The sequence below is a fragment of the Anguilla rostrata genome, chromosome 8 (genome assembly GCF_018555375.3).
Source record: "Anguilla rostrata isolate EN2019 chromosome 8, ASM1855537v3, whole genome shotgun sequence".
In the NCBI taxonomy this organism is placed as follows: Eukaryota; Metazoa; Chordata; class Actinopteri; order Anguilliformes; family Anguillidae; genus Anguilla; species Anguilla rostrata.
The window spans coordinates 7,590,394-7,609,275 of NC_057940.1; the positions used below are offsets into that span (position 1 = coordinate 7,590,394).

The 18,882-nt window shown below is 46.5% G+C and overlaps 1 protein-coding gene across 1 annotated transcript in view; it reads left to right on the plus strand.

Moving 5' to 3' along the window:
- The window catches only part of cdh7a (cadherin 7a), a 94,200-nt gene extending 75,955 nt beyond the window's left edge, over positions 1 to 18,245 (plus strand). The window contains exons 11-13 of the mRNA XM_064346171.1: positions 3,845 to 3,962; positions 6,530 to 6,784; positions 16,838 to 18,245. Coding sequence (XP_064202241.1) covers positions 3,845 to 3,962; positions 6,530 to 6,784; positions 16,838 to 17,346 — 882 coding nt within the window. The 3' untranslated portion in view covers positions 17,347 to 18,245. The remainder of the gene's footprint in view (positions 1 to 3,844; positions 3,963 to 6,529; positions 6,785 to 16,837) is intronic.
- Positions 18,246 to 18,882: the final 637 nt, after the last annotated feature.

Sequence of the window (18,882 nt, forward strand, 5' to 3'; positions counted from 1 at the left end):
TCCGTGCAAACCGCAGGGGAAGATCAAATTAAAAAGTTGGTTTGGGGAGCCGCCGGAGCGTGGATAATCAAATGCAGCGGCCTTCGAACCGAAATGACGGCCGGCTCGATTCTGAAGGCCCGTGTCTCGTACGTTCTCTTTTATGTCTTTTTCTTTTTTTCTGTATTTTTTTTTTCTGCTGCTGCCATTTTGGACAATGCACACTTGTGCATGGTTGTTACCCGGGCAACAACGTCATTCAGGTGCACGGTGGAACGCAGTCAATGACAATGCGTGTGTGCGTGTGTGTGTGTGTGTGTGTGCCTGCAAAGATTCATTAACTTTTATTGGCACTCGTTTTTGTGCACTCAAATTGCATCCTCTGTTTCTGTTATTGATTTGACCCCAGATAAAACATTAACCCTCCTGTTCTGTTCATTTTTTAGGTACAGCAAAAATGTTCCCGGGTCAATCCCCATACAGGGGGGGTTTGCAAATACATGAAATGAACCATTTTCATTAAAAATGTTGATTACACTAATTAAGGCCAGTAGAAGAAGTTTCATACTGAAAAAATAATTTTAAGTATTTTTCCTAGATTTTCAAACTTTAAAAAGGGTCAATTTGACCCGCAACATAACAGGAGGGTTAATCTGTTGGCAGGGCAGGGGGGATTTCAACTTATTTATTTACTTGATTTTTTTACAGGATTTAGATTCATATATGTACAGGTGTGTAAAAGGGGTGAACTGCGTGAGGCCCAAGCTCACTGTGTTACAGTTGGCAGCCTTACTCACCTTGTTTCCACATTACTTTCTCAGTCGTGAGAATGGGGAAAAGAAATATGGCGGGTTTTCTTTTCTCTCTCCCGCTCAGAGCCCTCCTAAGCCTCGGTGGCTTGCGATAATAAAGGCGAGGTAAAGCAACAGCGAAGATTTGTTTCCGTGTTTGGAGCAGACTCTGTCGTTGCCAAGAGTTACCGCCGGCAAGCCGAGGGACCCACCCAGCCCCCCGAAACCTCCGGATAACTACCTCCGGCGACTGGGCGGGGTCCCGTCCCACGCCCCGTTTTTCACTCTCCGCTCGCCGCCGCGCGGCTCGTCCCGCCGTCCCGCGTCGCACCGCTCTACCCGTCCAGCGAACGGCGAGGCTCGCAGCCTAGACGGGGCGGCGACGACGACGACTGCGCATCCGTTCTCTCTCTCTCGCTCTCTCCCTCTCTCTCTCTTTCTCTCTCTCTCTCTCTCTCTCTCTCTCTCTCTCTCTCCCTCTCTCTCTCTCCGTCTGCCGAACTACGCGGCCGTAAATCGAGCCCGCGGCCGGCTTTAAGCCCCCCCGCCGTCGCGCCCCGCCCCCACACCGCGCCGCGGCACGTACGCACGGAGCGCCCGTTAAAAGGCGGTGATTTGTCTGCCTGGCGAGCCCCCTGTTCCCGACGGCCGGGCGACCGGGCGACCGGCCGACCGAGCGGTAAATTTTTTACGTCTTCGCGGCGGTTCCCCTCCCCTCTCTCCTCGCCCGCCCGCCCGCGCCTCCCGGCGGAAAATCCGGCGGAAAATGAATCTGGGAAGAGCGTCGGAGCTAATGACACGGGAAAGCTCATCAGTGTCCCGCTAACGAACGGCTTTTCTTCGCCGGGCGATCGCAGCGGCCTTATTTTACAGCCCGTGAAAACTTCCCGACCTTTTAACGCCTTTCCTGGAGACGAGCGAACGGAATATTTGGGACGACGACGGTCGCTTTAAACGGGCGTTCATGTCCTCTTTTGCGTCGCCGTGCTCGTTAACCCCGCTGCGTCCGTGTCGGGATCGCCCGTTAAAACCGCCGTGCGCGTTCGGGCCTGGCTGTAGATGTAGCGCCTTGTCCGTCCGCGCGTCGACATCGCAGCGGGACCCGGTGTAAACAGTCGACTCGGATTGGTTTACAGACCGCCACCCTGCTCTAGATGAGCGATGGATTATCTCTGATTTAAAGATTTGATGACCGGTGATTGGTTTTTAAGCTTGTTCTCGGTGGTGAGGTGCCGTGAGACCCATCGCAGATGGACTGTAATTAGAAGCAAGGCTCGCGTGTCCGTCTTGAGTGAGCGCGTGCCAAGGAAGCGATACTCCAACTGACGTTTTTCAGTTTCTTAAGTGAAGGATTCGATCCTTAATGGAATTGCTTAATACGGCATATTAATATTTCTAAATGAGAACTTTTTAAAAGTGGTTTCAGGTTATAACAGTATATTGCTTTAATTGTTATGTCAAACCTGGAGGTGTTGAGAAAGTGCTTCGCACATTACGGTATGCTTTTCTTCATAAGAACAAAAAAAAAATAATTAAAAAGAAAACTTCAAGGAGAAGAGCAGTTTTATGGTCACAGCCTCAGGTCTGATAAGAAAGTTAGAAATAGTTTGAAGTTAGAAAGTTTTCGTTCACTGATGCCTGATTCGTACTTTGTCGCTTTGACCCTTTTTGACAAGTGGCAAAAAGGAAAGTGTCGCACAACACTGCATTTATACTTCAGCAAAGGCCTGTGCGGAGGGTTCCGTTGTCTCTATGGTAACGAGACGCCACGCCAAACTGCTAATGTTTACATCTGTGAAAACATGGTGGCGCCCAGTTAAAATGACTGAGAAGCAGGGGAGTAATAGATTTTACATATACCTTTGTTTAAAGAAAATGATTTTAGAGGAGGTGGTCCATCACTCAGGTGAACCGAAAAATAATGAAGTATCCATGACAATAAATTTTGGTGTTCCATTTGGCTTCTCTATCAACACTCCCCTCTTCTGGCCAAGGTTCACAGTCATTGCTTTTTTTTGGGGGGGGGGGGTGTCTCAGGTCTGTTTTGGGAGGTTTCCAGTCTCTTTCAAGGGGCTGAGTTCCCCTAGCTCCCCCTAATTCAAACCCTGTTCCTGGCTCTCTCTCTCTCTTTTATTTTGTGCACACTTCCTTTAAATAAGTCGTATGCCAGGTTTCAGTTCAGCTGTAGCCGACCGCTCGTTGCTAATCTTCTAAATTGTGTTCTCCATTGATTTGTAAGGCCCTACAATTTGCACGCAACTCTTGGGGAGTTCAGAGAGAATATGAAACTGTTCGGCGCTCACACTTTATTATGGCGACTGAGAAAGGAGAAAAAAATGGCCTCATCAGTCACCTCAACAGAATAAATCCTCAGAGTTATTTATACCGCTGTTAGGTATTGGGGAGAAATAAAGCATTTCCAAACCCCTCTTTCCCTCGCTTGCCAAATAATCACTTACTGTAAGTGCTGGGTATAAACCCATCATTGCATAAATAAGGCAAATACAAAATAAGTCTGGGAAAGCCACAAGGTCATATTTCTACTGCTGGTTAAAATATACCTCGGATGAGTCTATTTACTGCTGCCCCCCCCCCCGCCCTGTCGACTCCCCTTAGAGAGAGAGATTTTATGGAAGATGAGTTTGCGCTGATTGTAGCCTGGGAAACAGGGCTTTGCGCTGAGTGTCAAGTCCCCAGCCGATGCCTGGTGGAGGTTAGGCAACTACGCATTTTCAGGGGAAACTTCTTATAGCACCCCCTAATGGTTCGGAGGATAATCATATTTTACACTTTTTCTTTTTCTTTTTTTTTTACTTTCACAACATATCTCTATCTTGAACAGACGTTACTGTGAAAGGCTTTGATGTTTCGGTTCTGAATTTAATAGGCGTTCTCAAAGACGTGTGCAAAGGTGCGTGCATTCTGGGAAACCTTCTGCAAACTGTCGTAATCAAATTGTGTGAAAATTATGATTGTTGCTGACATTCCAAATGATGTCATCGGTCACATGCGGTGGTCATGCGTGTTTTGTCCCGCCACTGAAACGCATCATGTTCCTCCCCCCCCCGCTCCAGGTCATCCAGACCATCAGCGCGGTCGACCGGGACGAGCCGCCGAGCGGACACCGCTTCTTCTTCGCACTGACCGCGGAGGCGGCCGGCAACCTCAACTTCACGCTCCGAGACAACAAAGGTGTGTGCCGGCTGGGCCTCCTGCGAGACCCTGCGAGACCGCGCCCAACCGTGTGCCCTGCGGCGGGTTATTTCCCCGTCCATGGATGTGTTGTTCCTTCTTTTAGGGCAGGGGTGGCCAACCCAGGTCCTGGAGAGCCACAGGGTCTGCTGGTTTTAGTTTTTACTCTGCACTTAATTATCAATTAAAGCAGGTGATTACACAGTTAACTCACCTCACCTGGCTTCTTCAGTCTAAGTGGTTGCTGTATTTAAGGTGAAAACAAAAACCAGCAGACCCTGCGGCTCCCCAGGACCAGGGTTGGCCACCCCTGTTTTAGGGTGTTAATTTAACGCTTGTTCCCACTTTATTGGTGGATTAACTGATTCATTGATTGATTGATTGTTGTATTAAGAATTTCTAGTGTGGCATACGCCATGCAGTAGAAGGGTAGGGGCTGAGGAGGGCTGTTCAGTGTAGTTAGTATTTCTAGCCTAGGATACGCTGCTCTGTGGAGACTTAGGGCTGAGGGTGGTGGAGCTGGGGGATAGTGTAGTGTAGTTAGTATTTCTAGCCTAGGATACGCTGCTCTGTGGAGACTTAGGGCTGAGGATGGTGGAGCTGGGGGATAGTGTAGTGTAGTTAGTATTTCTAGCCTAGGATACGCTGCTCTGTGGAGACTTAGGGCTGAGGATGGTGGAGCTGGGGATAGTGTAGTGTAGTTAGTATTTCTAGCCTAGGATACGCTGCTCTGTGGAGACTTAGGGCTGAGGGTGGTGGAGCTGGGGGATAGTGTAGTGTAGTTAGTATTTCTAGCCTAGGATACGCTGCTCTGTGGAGACTTAGGGCTGAGGGTGGTGGAGCTGGGGGATAGTGTAGTGTAGTTAGTATTTCTAGCCTAGGATACGCTGCTCTGTGGAGACTTAGGGCTGAGGGTGGTGGAGCTGGGGGATAGTGTAGTGTAGTTAGTATTTCTAGCCTAGGATACGCTGCTCAGTGGAGACTTGGGGCTGAGGGTGGTGGATCTGGGGGATAGTGTAGTGTAGTTAGTATTTCTAGCGTAGCATGCTCTGCCCTGTAGGGCTGGGGTAGAGCAGTGCATTGTGGGTCTGAAACTTCTTATGAAGTTTTAACACTCAGTTATCTCATGCAGTGACCAAAGAATCAACACAGAAACACAAAAGGGCGGGGGGGGGATGATTCCTTGAGGCAGTGAAATAACATACTACATCAACAGTACTCAGGTCTGGCCCTCGAGGCCAGTAATGCTGCTGGTGCTTTTTTCTGCCTGATAGTTCATTGATCCTTTTAATGCCACATGCCCCTGATTGGTCAGAGATTTAGCTGACCTGGTGTCCCAGGTCCACATCAGTACTGATTAGACGAGAATAATGTATATGCGGGCGGCAGCGTAGTATTAACGGTAAGGAGCAGGTAACCTAAAGCCTTGTCGCAGGTTCCACTCCCAGGTAGGATGCTGCCGTTGTACCCTTGAGCAAGGCGCTGAACCTGCATTGCTTCAGTATACGTTCAGCTGTGTAAATGGATACAATGTGAATGCTATGCTAAATGCCTGTAATGTAATGTACAAGAATGAAAACTAGCAGTGCTACTGCCCTCGAGGGCCAGATGTGAGTATCCCTGTACTACGTGGATGTTGGGAGCATGTGCTTTTTTGTCACAATGAAATATGAATTTAAGTATTCTATTTTGGGTCCACAGAAGATTATTTATTTATTGTACTGTTAATTAGAGAACAAGGAGGAACAAGTGTGTGGTATTTACTTGTGATACATTTTAACAAACCTTTCATGATAGACGTAGTGTAGAGTCAGAGGCAGAGTAGAGAATAGATTAATTATAATTATACTATAATTTCCATTCATCAGAACTGTTCCTGTTACTCTCTGAAATATGCTGAACATTATTTTGTTTGCTCTCGAAGACAAAATGGAATGATTTACAGTAGAACCTCAAAAGCTGTTATATTAAGGATTTCAATTCTTACATTTTCCATGTCACTTTTCAAGTTATGAGCATTCCTGTTCCAAAAGGATTTCCTCTATTCCTGATACAGTCATATGTCTGGGTCTGGGGTCTCCTGGACAATCAGAATCTTCACCTGCAAATGTAACATATTTCCTGCCTGTGCTCTGGCTCCGTAGGTCATGCATTTACTCATAACATTTGGTCCCACTCTGGAATGTGGGACCAAATGTTATCCGTTAAGAGTTTTATGAACACTGATAGAGTTGGAATAAACCCTGGACATTTTACAGTGTTTTTATTTTTTTTTTCTGGATATAAGCATCTGACAAATAAAATGCAATCTAATGTAATGATACAAAATCAAATCACAGACCATTTTATAAACCCCCTGCACAAACACATACTGAACCTCCACCCCTCTGCCTGCCATCACGTCCTTGACTCCTCTTCTCCGTCTTGCCCCCCATCTGAGAGGCATCAATTGTAAAGCGCTCTGGATAAAAGCGCTATATAAATGCAGTCAATTTACCATCTCCCCCTCTCCCCTCTCCCCCTTCCCCCCTCTCCCTCCTCCTCTCCCATCCCCCTCCCCACTCCAGACAACACAGCGTCCGTCCTGACCAAGCGGGGGGGATTCCGTCGGCGGGAGCAGTCCCTGTACCGGCTGCCCATCCTGATCGTGGACGGCGGAAGCCCCTCCCTCAGCAGCACCAACACGCTGCCCATCCGGGTGTGCCACTGCGACGGCGAGGGCGTGGCACAGTCCTGCAGCCCGGCCGAGGCCTACATGCTGCCCGCCGGCCTCAGCACCGGCGCCCTCATCGCCATCCTGGCCTGCGTGCTCACGCTGCTGGGTGAGGCTCCGCCCACTTTGCCCATTTCACCGCCTTTCATCCGGGTCACTCGCTCCTCCTTCCAGACCATAGGGTCAAATACTGTACATATTTGTTTTGGATTCAAGTACTTTTTTCGTGCTCTGCTGATCTTGCCTGGTGTAATTGAGCCTGCCTGTATGACCAGAAGGCAGGGTTTTTGCACTTTTTTGAGAGTATTTCATTGGTTCCAATACACCAGGCGAGATCACGTAAAGCCTAGAAAAGTATTTGAATCCAAAACAAATACATATTTCACTGCTTCCTTCGAAGTAATTAACAAAAAAAAAGTTTGTTTGCAAAATGTAGTGCAGAAAATAACAGTAACATTTCCGTGAAGGCTATGTCTATAATGCATTATAATTCGTTATAATCATGCTCACAATACAGTGTAATTGTTGTTATAAGCACTCATACATGTCATAATGCTTTATAAGAAAAAATCATCAGAGTTTTATAATGCGTTCTTGCCTGTGACCTCACACTGCTGGGTAAGGCTCCGCCCAGTTAGTCAGTTGCTGTTTAGTCACTGTTCTGATCACCCCAATCCTCAAAACTCCACAGACACTAAGATGGAGATTCCTTTATTTCTTGTACCATCTATTGATTGGTTGATGAGCACTCTCCACTGCCCTGTTGGCACTGTTCCTCTAAGTGATGAATTCCTGTAGTGTGTTCGCAGTGGTTTACCGCATGCCCTTATGTATGGATGCTAAATTGATGATTGATTGATTGATTGACCCTATAGACCAGGAGGAATTATATTTGTAGTTCTGCCACACACTGAATTGCCTTAAAACAGTGATTAACATATTGATTTTGCATTGCATTGCTGGTTCAAAATTTCTGCAAACATTTGTGCAGAAAAAACAGTTACATGTCATTGCCTAGAAATTAATGTAGTATCGCATTATGCTTTGAGAGAAAAAAAGGCATTCCTCAAGCTGAGCGTACAGTTCCTGCATGATATTTAAACTCTTTAATTCAGTCAGATATGATTATCCACTTGACGTATGACCTGACATACGATCCTTCTAAATTTTACTACATTATGACTCAGAATGAAGAAAAAAATCTTACTGATGGCACCTACCAAATCATCTCCAGGTCCGTCAGCTTAAGATTCTGTTATACGGATCATTGGTGGGTGTGTGTGAATTCCCATAATTTTCAGTGAATCACGACCAAGCTTGATGGCTAAAGGTTTCCGGCTCGGTGAGAAACAGCCACTGAAAACTTTACCCAATCAATAGCTTACTAGTGCATTGCCACGAAGGCAAGCTTGTTGTTCGAGCAAACATCCAGTCATAAATGAGCAATTCTTTTACAAAAACTTTTTTTTTTTGTTTTTTTTTTTTCCCTCAAATGAAATTTTAATTTCACTGAGACAAAGTAGATTGGAAAGTGTGCGCGCACGTTGGCTATTAAAATATTTGAGGTCGGCTTTGAGCCACCACAGGCTTTTGTTTGACTGCCTGCGGGCTTCAAAGCTCGTAAACAAGAGCAGCTCGCATAAGAATGTTGTTGCACTGTCCGCAGAGAACGAAAATATGAAAACTAAAATAATAGCGGATTTATGTATGAATTTCATGTACTCGGTGTCAGTTGGGAAGTGAATAAAAAGAAATGTGGTACAGAACACATGAACTGTGTGCTAGAACTGTGTGCTAGCTGCTTTTGCGTTGCGGTTTGGTACAAAATTCTTCAGCCTCTTATATACTTTTCAGGACAATAACACATCATATGTGATGTAGTTTATGTTTTTGGTGAAAAGTATCTAGCTACTCACTCGGTATTCAATCCATACATCTGTACACATTTGTAAAAAAAACACAATTCCAAAAATCTGATTTAAAAAATAATCAAAAAATGACAACGAAACAAAAGTTACAACAATACTTTCGATGCTGTGTTTCACAAATTATACACACACTGCTTTCTTACCTTTGTTCAGTTAACAAATCATTTTTTGTACGTATTATAACTTCGATTGAGTTTTGTCTGAGCATGAAGCATAACGTTATTGGCGGTTAGCTGGTTGGTGGGGTTCAGGAGCAGCTGACAAGGACTGTTTGTAACTGCCGGTAAATGCTCTCTTGCGCAGCGGCAACATTAATAATACACGACTTATTTTGTGTGGCTTGAGCGGTCCCTCCCCTCAGGCTTTTGGCAGTTGGCTACACACGGTTGCCGCCGGTAACGTACGGCTCCCTCTCCCATGTCCCTGAGCGGGGCTCTCGGTTTTTGGAGATTTTTGGAAAAGGTGGGGAATATTAGGAACTTCCATCCATCCATCCATCCATTATCTATACCCGCTTATCCTGAGCAGGGTCCATCCATTATCTATACCCGCTCATCCTGGTCAGGGTCCATCCATTATCAATACCCGCTTATCCTGGTCAGGGTCCATCCATTATCTATACCCGCTCATCCTGAGCAGGGTCCATCCATTATCTATACCCGCTTATCCTGAGCAGGGTCCATCCATTATCAATACCCGCTTATCCTGAGCAGAGTCGCGGGGGGTGCTGTAGCCTATCCCAGCGTGCATTGGGTGAGAGGCAGGAATGCACCCTGGACAGGCCGCCAGTCTATCGCAGGGCAATATCAGGAACTTGTTTTTTTAATTTTTTTATTATTAATTTATTTTTCATGTAAAATTGTAGGTTTTGCTAATTGGTCGGATTGTGTCAGATTTTTTTATTTTTCTTTCCTTCTGCTTTAAACGTGGAGCTGTGTGTAAATCTTGTGTTGATTGCAGCGAAAGCATAGGATTCTCTGCACACTTTTTTGGCAGTGACAGCTTCTCCTCTCTCTCTCTCTCTCTCTGTTCTTCCTTTCCCTGTCCCTTCTCTCACCCTCCCTCTCTCTCCCTCCTGCTCTGTCTGTCTGTCTCTCCTCTCTCTTTTTTCATTCTCTCTCCCCCTCTCTCTTTCTCTCTCTCCATCTCTCACTCCCCATCTCTCCTTTCCATTTCTCTTTCTCTCTCCCCCCTCTCCCTCTGTCTCTCTCTTTCCCCCTCTTCCATCTCTCTCTCTCTCTCCCCTCCCCTCTCCCATTAACACCACTCACGTAACCTACCCTCTCAGTACTCTGTACTGTTCCCGTTCCTAATCTCCCTGTAACGAGTCCCCAATCAATCAGCAGATTGCAGGGTGATTGCATTGCTTGGCTGGACAGATGAAGGGAGGAAGAGGAGGATAGCTGTCACTGTCACAGGATAATTTATTTCGGCCTTGAAGGCCGCATTTAAAAAAAAAAAAAGGAAAAAAATTTTTAAAGACAAAGAAGAATCGTACCAGAACTTTCTCTGACGATCAAATGTGCATTTTATTAAAGGTCTCAGCTATAAATGCTGTGACTGTAATTAGTAATTAGCACAGTAAAAATCAGTGCAGTTGGTGCAGTAGCCGTAGAATCTGCACACACGCGTGCTTGAAGGCAGTTAGACATTTTTGGGGTAGTTAAATTCAGTCATGAATTTACATAAAGTGCAACGGAGCGTCTTTCACTCTACTGGCAGTCGGCTTTTACTCACCTTTTTTTTTTTTTTTTATTCGTAGTCTTGCAGCATCTTGAGTAAGTGCTACTCAAGATGCTGCAACCACCATCCCCGCTCCCCCCCCCCTCCCCCAACCTCCCCTCCCCTGGGGGGCCCCAGTTGGATCATTCTGGGACACCTTGATTAGGCCTCTGCACTGACAAATTGTACAGAGTTATTTTAGGCCTGCCTGGTTACTCCTGTCCGTTCGTCCCATTTTTATCATGGTGGGGGTGGTGGGGGGAGGGGGGGGGGCGCGCTAGGGGTTGGGGGTAGCGCTAGGGGAGACACGGGTGCAGCACCCCCCCCCCCCCCCCCTTTTCTTTAAGCAATAAATTTGAGAACATTTCACTGAAGGAGGGACAACAAAAAAAGGGGGAGTTCTGAATTAGGAATTTGTTAAAAATAAGAACAACGTGTGCCGCCCGCATCAGACAAACAACTAGAGTCATTTCGCCTCGATGAAACTTCACCATCCACCTCCCAAACACGCAAAACATCACGTTCATGAGACAGCCCAGCTGATTTCAAGAAAACAATGAATAAATAGCAGGCCTCACATTTGAAAAATCAATCAGCTGTTGTAATGATCGTCAGGCAGTTGCTTTTCCACTTCATACCTCATTTTGCAGCTCTACTTTCCTTAAGGTCAAGATGACATGATTGCAGTTGTAGCTCCGTACGCGGTTAAATGTTAATTCAACTATTAACAGACTACATACACTATATTTACCAAAAGTACTGTATATGTTTTTTGATGGTTTGGACTAGGCCCCTTAGTTCCAGAGAAGGCATATCGTAATGCTAGAGCATGCAATCACATTCTAGACGATTCTGTGTTTCCCCAACAGTTTAGGGGAAGGCCCTTTCCTGTTTCAGCATGACAGTGCCCCAGGGCACAGAGCGAGGTCCAGGTTTTGTCGAGAACGGTGTGGAAGAGCTTGACTGGCCTGCACAGAGCCCTGACCGCAACACCATTGGGATCAATTGAAAAGTGCCCAACCTCACTAATGCCCCTTTGCCTGAATGGAAGCAAAGCCCTACATCCCAATGCTCCAACATCTAGTATAAAGCCTTCCCAGGAGAGCGGAGGTTGTTGTAGCAGCAAAGGGTGGACCAACTCCATATCAGTTCTCGTAACTTTGGATGAGATGTTGGATGTCAGGCTGTCCACATACTTTCCGGTCCAAATGGGTGCACATGTACTCTGTAAGAGCTGGTTTATCACCGAGCATTTTTACCGTGTAGGAACCTAGTGAGGAATTATGCGGGAAATGCAAACGGAAGCATTTAGCAGAACCGCGCGACGCGCTAGCCAGCCAGCACTCCCCTCTGAACGAAGTAGCCACGTAGCGCTGGTTTTTTTTGCAGAAGCTCGTCATTAGGACATATTTAAGCAGCCGCGTGGAGGAGCGCTGCGTCCGTAGCGCTGTTTGTTTTTGCATAGCGCAGGTGAGGTCAGGGGAGGCAGGGGCCGGAGCAGCGGGGGGAGGGGGGGGTCGGGGGGCCGGGCGAGGCGCTCTGATGCAATCTAAAGAATTTGGGGATGGCGGCTCAGCGTCTGACAGCCGCTGTCACTCCGTTACCGCGGCGGCTCGTCACGGGCGGGGGCCGGAGGTGGAGGAGATGAGGTCAGCCGGGGTCACGCGCGCGGGGAGTGATGGGGAGGAGAGGCCAGGCCTTAAAAATTGTGAACTGAAAATCCAACGTGGCATTTCATTATAATTGCATGCATTATTCCCCCCCCCCCCACCTTTAGGTTTTTGTGTTTTTCTAACCACATCTGCCATATACTGGCTACCTTATGCACACACACATATGTACGTGTGTGCATACATACAGCATATAAATATGTATTTTTTTGAATAGACAAAAAAAGATTGGTAGCCAGTGGTGCTAATTAACAGCAGAACAAGCAATTATACAGCGAGCAAATGCAAATAGGTTTAATATCATGGTCTGTAAATTAATTTTGAAGTCACTGGAATATTATTCAAGATGTATGTGGCAGGGCTCAGTCTGGGAGAGGGAATCGGGGCAATCTGGGGCCACACCTGCCGGTTAAGTAGTCACACCTGAGTGAGTTGTTTTAACAGGTGAGCCCAGGGCTTAAAAGTGTGCTTCTTTCCACAGTAGTTGGCTGAGAATGGCACTCTGTACACTGAAAGAAAGAAGAAGGAGAGAGAGAGAGAGAGAGAGAGAGAAATAAATAAAGAAAGAAAGAAATAAAGAAAGAGAACGGTTGTTTGGTTAGTTTTGCTTTTTTTTTGCTTTTTAGTTTTGTTTTTTAGTCTCTTATTTTTGCCAGGATTTCATGACTGTGAATGGTGAAGATTTTTGTTTGTTTCTTCATACATTACTATACCTGTACAGTAATATATAACACAGTCGTCTTTGCCTCTGTCAGCACTGGGGCTCTGTTTACTTCAGTTCAGGCGGTTCTCTGTCCTTTGCCATGGTTTGTTTGTATGAAATTAGCCTGACCCCTGTTCGATGGGCTCAAACTTTCTTTATCCATGGGCCGCACTCAGCTCTTAATGTTGTAACAGCTGAGGCAGGACGTCTTACAAAAATCCCAGTGAATTTACGTGGAAATTGTCAAAGTTTTTCTTTTTTTATGCTATTTATACGGCCGAGGCTTCACTTAACACATTGTAAAAAAAAAAAAAAAAAAGATCTACAGAAGTAAATTTGGCATTAAATTCTTTTTCCTTCCCCCTTAATGTGTCCGATGCCCTCAGTTGCTGCTGCTGCTGCTCCAAAAAAAAAGAGGGACCGCGCCGGTGTGTTTCCGGAAAATTCTGAAAGGGTTGCCGAAAAGCCCGGGTGATTTAGCGCACGCTGACTGGAAACCGTTTAGTCATCGGCATTCCGGGCGGGGAAAAAGAACGTGCGTCACCACGGTTACACTGCCATTTTGCACTTTAACTGACCTTAGTGCTGAAACTAGACTGGCAATCAGACTTGTTTTTTTTTTTGTTTGTTTTTTTTTTCGCTCTATGAGTCTAAGGGACTTGGCTCTGCAGTACCATTAGGCAGTCCAATTTTGTTTTCGATTTTGTCCACAGACAGACATGCTGCTGTGATATTAAGCCATATATTTAGATCAGAGCACACAAAACAGCATCGCGAGATACCCACACTGAGACAGGGGTACTGTACGTTTGCAATGCGTCGCCTGGAGTTACGTGTCAGAGGGGCACAGCTGCAGGTGATTGGTGTTAGAGACTTAGCCGTTAGATTTCCCATTAGGCGGTTTCGCAAAATTTTCGACCAATGGCACCAGATCGAGGGACACGTCGTCGTGGAAATTCGGGCCCTGCGTTTTGGGAACAGAAGGGATGCCGACAGAATTACCACCTTGGAGTCCATGGGCCACGTTTCTGGCTGATATTGAAGGCGCTCCGAGAGAGAGGGAGAGAGTATGAGAGTGAGAGAGCGAGAGGGTGAGAGAGAGAGAACGAGCAGCGGGGGTAATCCAACAATCGCCGGCTCACTGTAACCACGGCGATGAGAACGAGTCGCGGGGCGGCGGTATTGCCGCTCGTTTTGCATCGATTGCGCGTGATGGATTGTTTTGGCTATTCAATTACGGCAAATTGAGGATAATGTTGAATTGATCCATTTCTCCCCCCCCGCTTCATCCATCTTGTTTCAAAACCGCGGGGCCTCGGTTAAATGAAGCCTTTGTACACGCGTACGCCGCCCGCGCGGCTGAGCCGAGTTCAATAAAAGGGATGATTGTGGTACGTTTCACTCCTTCCACCGTGCAACACGGGGGCAGTGGGCTACAATATATTTTGTCAGGTTCCAGAATTTGTTCATAAATAGAAGTGATTTTTTTTTTTTTTTAGTTTCGTTTCGTTTCGTTTCTATTCTAGCCATTCAACATTCATCCAGTTGTGTCATTACTGTAGAACCACTGCCGATTTGTGCGGAATAAAACTGAAACATCTCCTCTCGGAGTCCCATTTATTAAATTACCCTCCGGGCATGGGAGTAAAGGTATAGGGGCCGCTGGCTCGTAGCACGGTTCCCATCTTTTACTTACGAGCCCTAAATCGCTGCTCCTCTTAGCCAATAAATAAATTGGAAAGATGGTGGCTCTCTCGTCAGGACAGGAAAAATACAAAGCGCGCAAATTTATCGGCGAGTTAAGGTGTGACCCGCCCACCCCCGCCTCTCTCCTCCTCCTTCTCCTCCTCCTCCTCTTCGTCTATTTACCTTTTTATTATGCGGGAGGGGTGGGGAGGAAGGGGGGTTGGGGTGTAGCTTCCTCTCTTGCCTCCACCCCTCAGCAATGTCTTGCCTGCGGAAAAAGCCAGCCGTACGCATCTCAAAGGAAGAAATATGGGCCCGCGGAGCCATATTTCACTCGCACCGCGGCAACGCTGACGGACGGATCATTAGCCGCTTGCCTCCGCCCGTGCCCCGTGCACGGGGGGTTATTTTCGGACTTTAAAAATTCAAACGTGGGCCGCCAGAGGCCGTTCCCTCTTTGCCGTCGTCTCTTCGTGTCACCTGGATTCCGGGCGCTTGCTCGCAAGCGAAGAGCGAACAGAGGGAGCTTTTGCTTCGTGTTTCTTTGTCGCGTTAGCGACGGGAGCTAGCGTGGCGCAGTCGAGGTGCTGGGGCTGGATAACTGTGCTCGTTATAGCCAGACGTTGACCCGTCTGACCCCCAAGCAGAGTTCTGCTGCCGTTGGTTTCAAACTTTTGTTTGCCAGTAAAGTTAAATGCTGTTTAAAATGCTAAAATTTTGGAAAAAGCTGTTTTGGAAAAGGCGAGTCTGGAAAGTGAACGTGTGTGAACGACGGAGGTTCTTTTTGTGCCTGTTTGCGTGTGTGTGTGTGCGTGGGCATGTGTGTGTGTGTGTGTTCATATGTGAAAGCCCACTCTCTGGAATGAACAGCTAACATGCTTTTGGTGTTGAAATTAATGAAATGAAACTGTTTTTTTCAGTTCAGAACATTCGTCTCTGGAACAGATCCAGTTAAACTGAAATGATGAAGTGAGCGAAACTAATTGGACACACAGGCCTTTAGCAGTTCTCTTGCGCCTGTGAGTTTAGGGGACGCTATTATTTTGCGACTAGCGTAATCCGGCCTTATTTATTTGCTCATTTATTATGACTTTTTTTAGACTGTCACATTCCTTAAAAAGGATTTAGCATTGCCTTGTCCAGGATAAGCAGCTTGTGTGAGCAGCAGTAATGTTAGCATGTCTATGTATTTCTCTGCTTTTCTGTATATTTGATAATCCATCAGGGCTAAAGCTTACATTGTAATTCCCACCTTTAAGCACAGAGTAGTTCTCAGAGTAATCATAAGTTTGTGGGATTATGACAGGTGAGTCAAGCATTACTTTAAGAGGAAGGGCCGTTTGCAGGGAAAGTTCTAAATTCTTTCTAGCTATTAAGAATTTAGAGCCGTTCCACAGCTGACAGGTAACAGCTCCCAGCTGTGGCACTGTTAGCTGTTAGCTAGTCATTAGTGCTGCTCAGGAAATTATTAAAATCCAAAGCTATCGGCGTGTAAATTATACTCAGGTGCGTGTTTTCACCTAAACATCGTGTTCAGACGGTGTCTTTGTGGCTTATTCAGCTTCACCCGACCGAGTGGAACTAATGGGAATAGATTTTAAATCGAGTAGGATGCTTCGTCCTTCTTTCTTTAATAAAAAATATATTTTTTAAAAAATATATGCGCTCCCACTCGAGTGGCTCATAAAAATGATAAATAACGCCTCTCCTGACTCCTCTGTTACTCCCCTTACCTGCCCATTAAATTCTCCCTCCGCCCCGAACGAGGCCCAGAGGAGGGAGGCACCGCGGGGTCTGAGACCGGCACGGGTTTGGCGTTCAAAGTTCCCTCCCTGTTCCGTGCTCCCGAGCGCGTAAAAAAAAGAGCGCTGCGAAATGGCGGCCGGTGGTGCCGTGTCAGAGACGCGCCCCCCTGCTCCCGCCCCCCTCTCGTTTCGGTGGTTCGGTTGAAGGGATCAGCGGACGAGCAGCGCCGCCGAGCAGCTGGTCCTCTCATCGGGGGTTTGCTCGGTCGTTTGAGCCGTCTCTTTCATTTGGACATGAGCACCAGTTGGGGGATTTGATACTTTTTTTTTCAGTGTGAGAAATATGGCCTGTTTTCACAAATAAATTACAATTTTTCTGCACAAACTTTGGTAGTCAAGTTTTTTGAAACTCAAACTGCATTCTAAAGAAAATAAAACTGAACATTGTATTAAATCATGTTGATTGAATTGTGGCCTGTGTAGTATAATGGGTAAGCTTGTAGTTGCAGGTTTGACTCCCAAGTAAGACACTTCCATTGTAATCTTGCTTCAGTATATGTCCAGCTGTAATAGATGGATGCAATGTAAATGCTGTGTAAAAAGTTGTGTAAGTTGCTCTGGATAAGAACGTCTGCTGGTAGAATCCCCTCCCCCCCAACCCGACCCCTACCCATACCCCATTAATTCGCCTGTCCCCCCCTCCTCCAGTGCTGGTGCTGCTCATCGTGACCATGCGCCGGCGGAAGAAGGAGCCGCTCATCCTGGACGAGGAGCGGGACGTGCGGGAGAACATCGTGCGCTACGACGACGAGGGCGGCGGCGAGGAGGACACCGAGGCCTTCGACATGGTCGCCCTGCGCAACCTCAACGTCGTCCGCGACCACAAGACCCGGCGGGACGTCACGCCCGAGGTGCCCGCCCTCTTCTCCGCCGCCCGGCCGCCGCCCTACAAGGTCGTCCCGGACAACGGGATCTTCCGGGAGTTCATCTGGGACCGGCTGAAGGACGCGGACGTGGACCCGTCGGCGCCCCCTTACGACTCGCTGCAGACCTACGCCTTCGAGGGCAGCGGCTCGGTGGCGGAGTCCCTCAGCTCGCTGGAGTCGCTCAGCACGGACTCCGACCAGAACTACGACTACCTGAGCGACTGGGGGCCGCGGTTTAAGAAGCTGGCCGACCTGTACGGCCACGCCGACGGCAGCAGTCTGTTCTCGTAGCGTCGCGGATTCTCGTCGGCTGACTGTGGATTACAAACAAATGGAAAAAAAAAAACAAAAAAAAAACTAGTATTGCTATCGTTGGAAAGAGCGGGGGGAAAAAAGACAAGACACCAAAACTTTTTTAAAAGGATGGAAATAAAATAAGTTTGGATGGGTAGAAGAAAAATTAAATCAGATTGGATTAGTGAAGAGTAAGAGAAGAGAGAACAACAAAAAAAAATTATTATTGACAGTTTTGTGTGTTGATACGGATAACATTTGCAAAGAAAAAAAAATTGGACTTTTTTGGTCGTAAAAAGATTATAACAGGACAGTTTATAAAAGGCAGTTTGGCTAACGAAGTTGGACACTGTGGTGGGAGTCGACCCTAGTGGACAAAACAGCCGGAACATTCTAGAGACTTCCCCACAGCTACGCTAAGCCCTTACAACAACGCGGTTTCACTCCCAGGAATCCTGCTGCAGTTACTGTTATATCTCCGAGCAAAACTGAAACCCTTTTTTTTTGTATCAACTCTTTATCTGTAGTGGTTTAGTCAGTGCGGCTGCATTTTAAACAAGCCCCGTGGTTCATTTTGCTATGTACATCTCGATATCGGTATCAACGTTTTTTTTTTGGTTTTTTCCACAGATCTTTTCATGGATTTCCTCTTTGGATTACATCACCATATTGACATACGGGGGTAGAGAAAGAACAAGATAAATTTGATCGGTGTTTCGTGTGAAAGATGCGTCTGCCAGACACGGCTACAGTACTATGTAAAAGACTTTTACATCCTCCCTGAAATCTGCTGTCAAATCGCAAGTCCAGGAAAGTGACCTGCTTCCTGTTCATGCTGACATCTCTTCGATCCCTACAGGAGAATAAACACTCTCTTTCATTCTTTCAGTACAGAATTTGACACAGAGTAGTGTTTTTTATTTTCATTTTTAAAAAAGGATGGTTATCTTCAGAGGTATTTTCCCTTAGGTCTGCATAATCCTGGTGTGTAGTCAGATGTGTTAGCATCAAGTTGTGAGTTGTGGGACAGCACAGCAGGAAGGTCTGGATTTCGACGTTTTAGGGGTTGTTTTTTTTTACATTTGCACCTTTTTCAAATCAATATTGAGTGCGTAAAAAAGCCCACTCATTAAAAAAAGGTAGGTGGGTGGTTCAGAATGGAGATACATTTCACACGTTATACACTCTGACAGCTACAGTAAATTTTAACAACTTTAAGTGCCAAGGAGCACTGTACTGAGAATTTTCACTGGGCCCAGCATTCAAAAGAAGGGTCTTACATTTGTGGGAGGTGGAGTTCTTGTATTCTACCATTGCCTCGCCTGGTTCATGCTCATAAAATTGTGTGATCTTCGCTACTCGACACAAATTATAGGCAGACCAAACAGTTATGTTCCTGGTTTCAAGGATACTACAGTGAAGCTTCATAAAAAATATGCTTTTAAGAGAGGCAAGAGGTCAAGGACAAGTCAAGGATCCGGGAGTTGTGCTTTTAAAATGATTGCTGACCTGAAATAATAATGAAAAAAATTG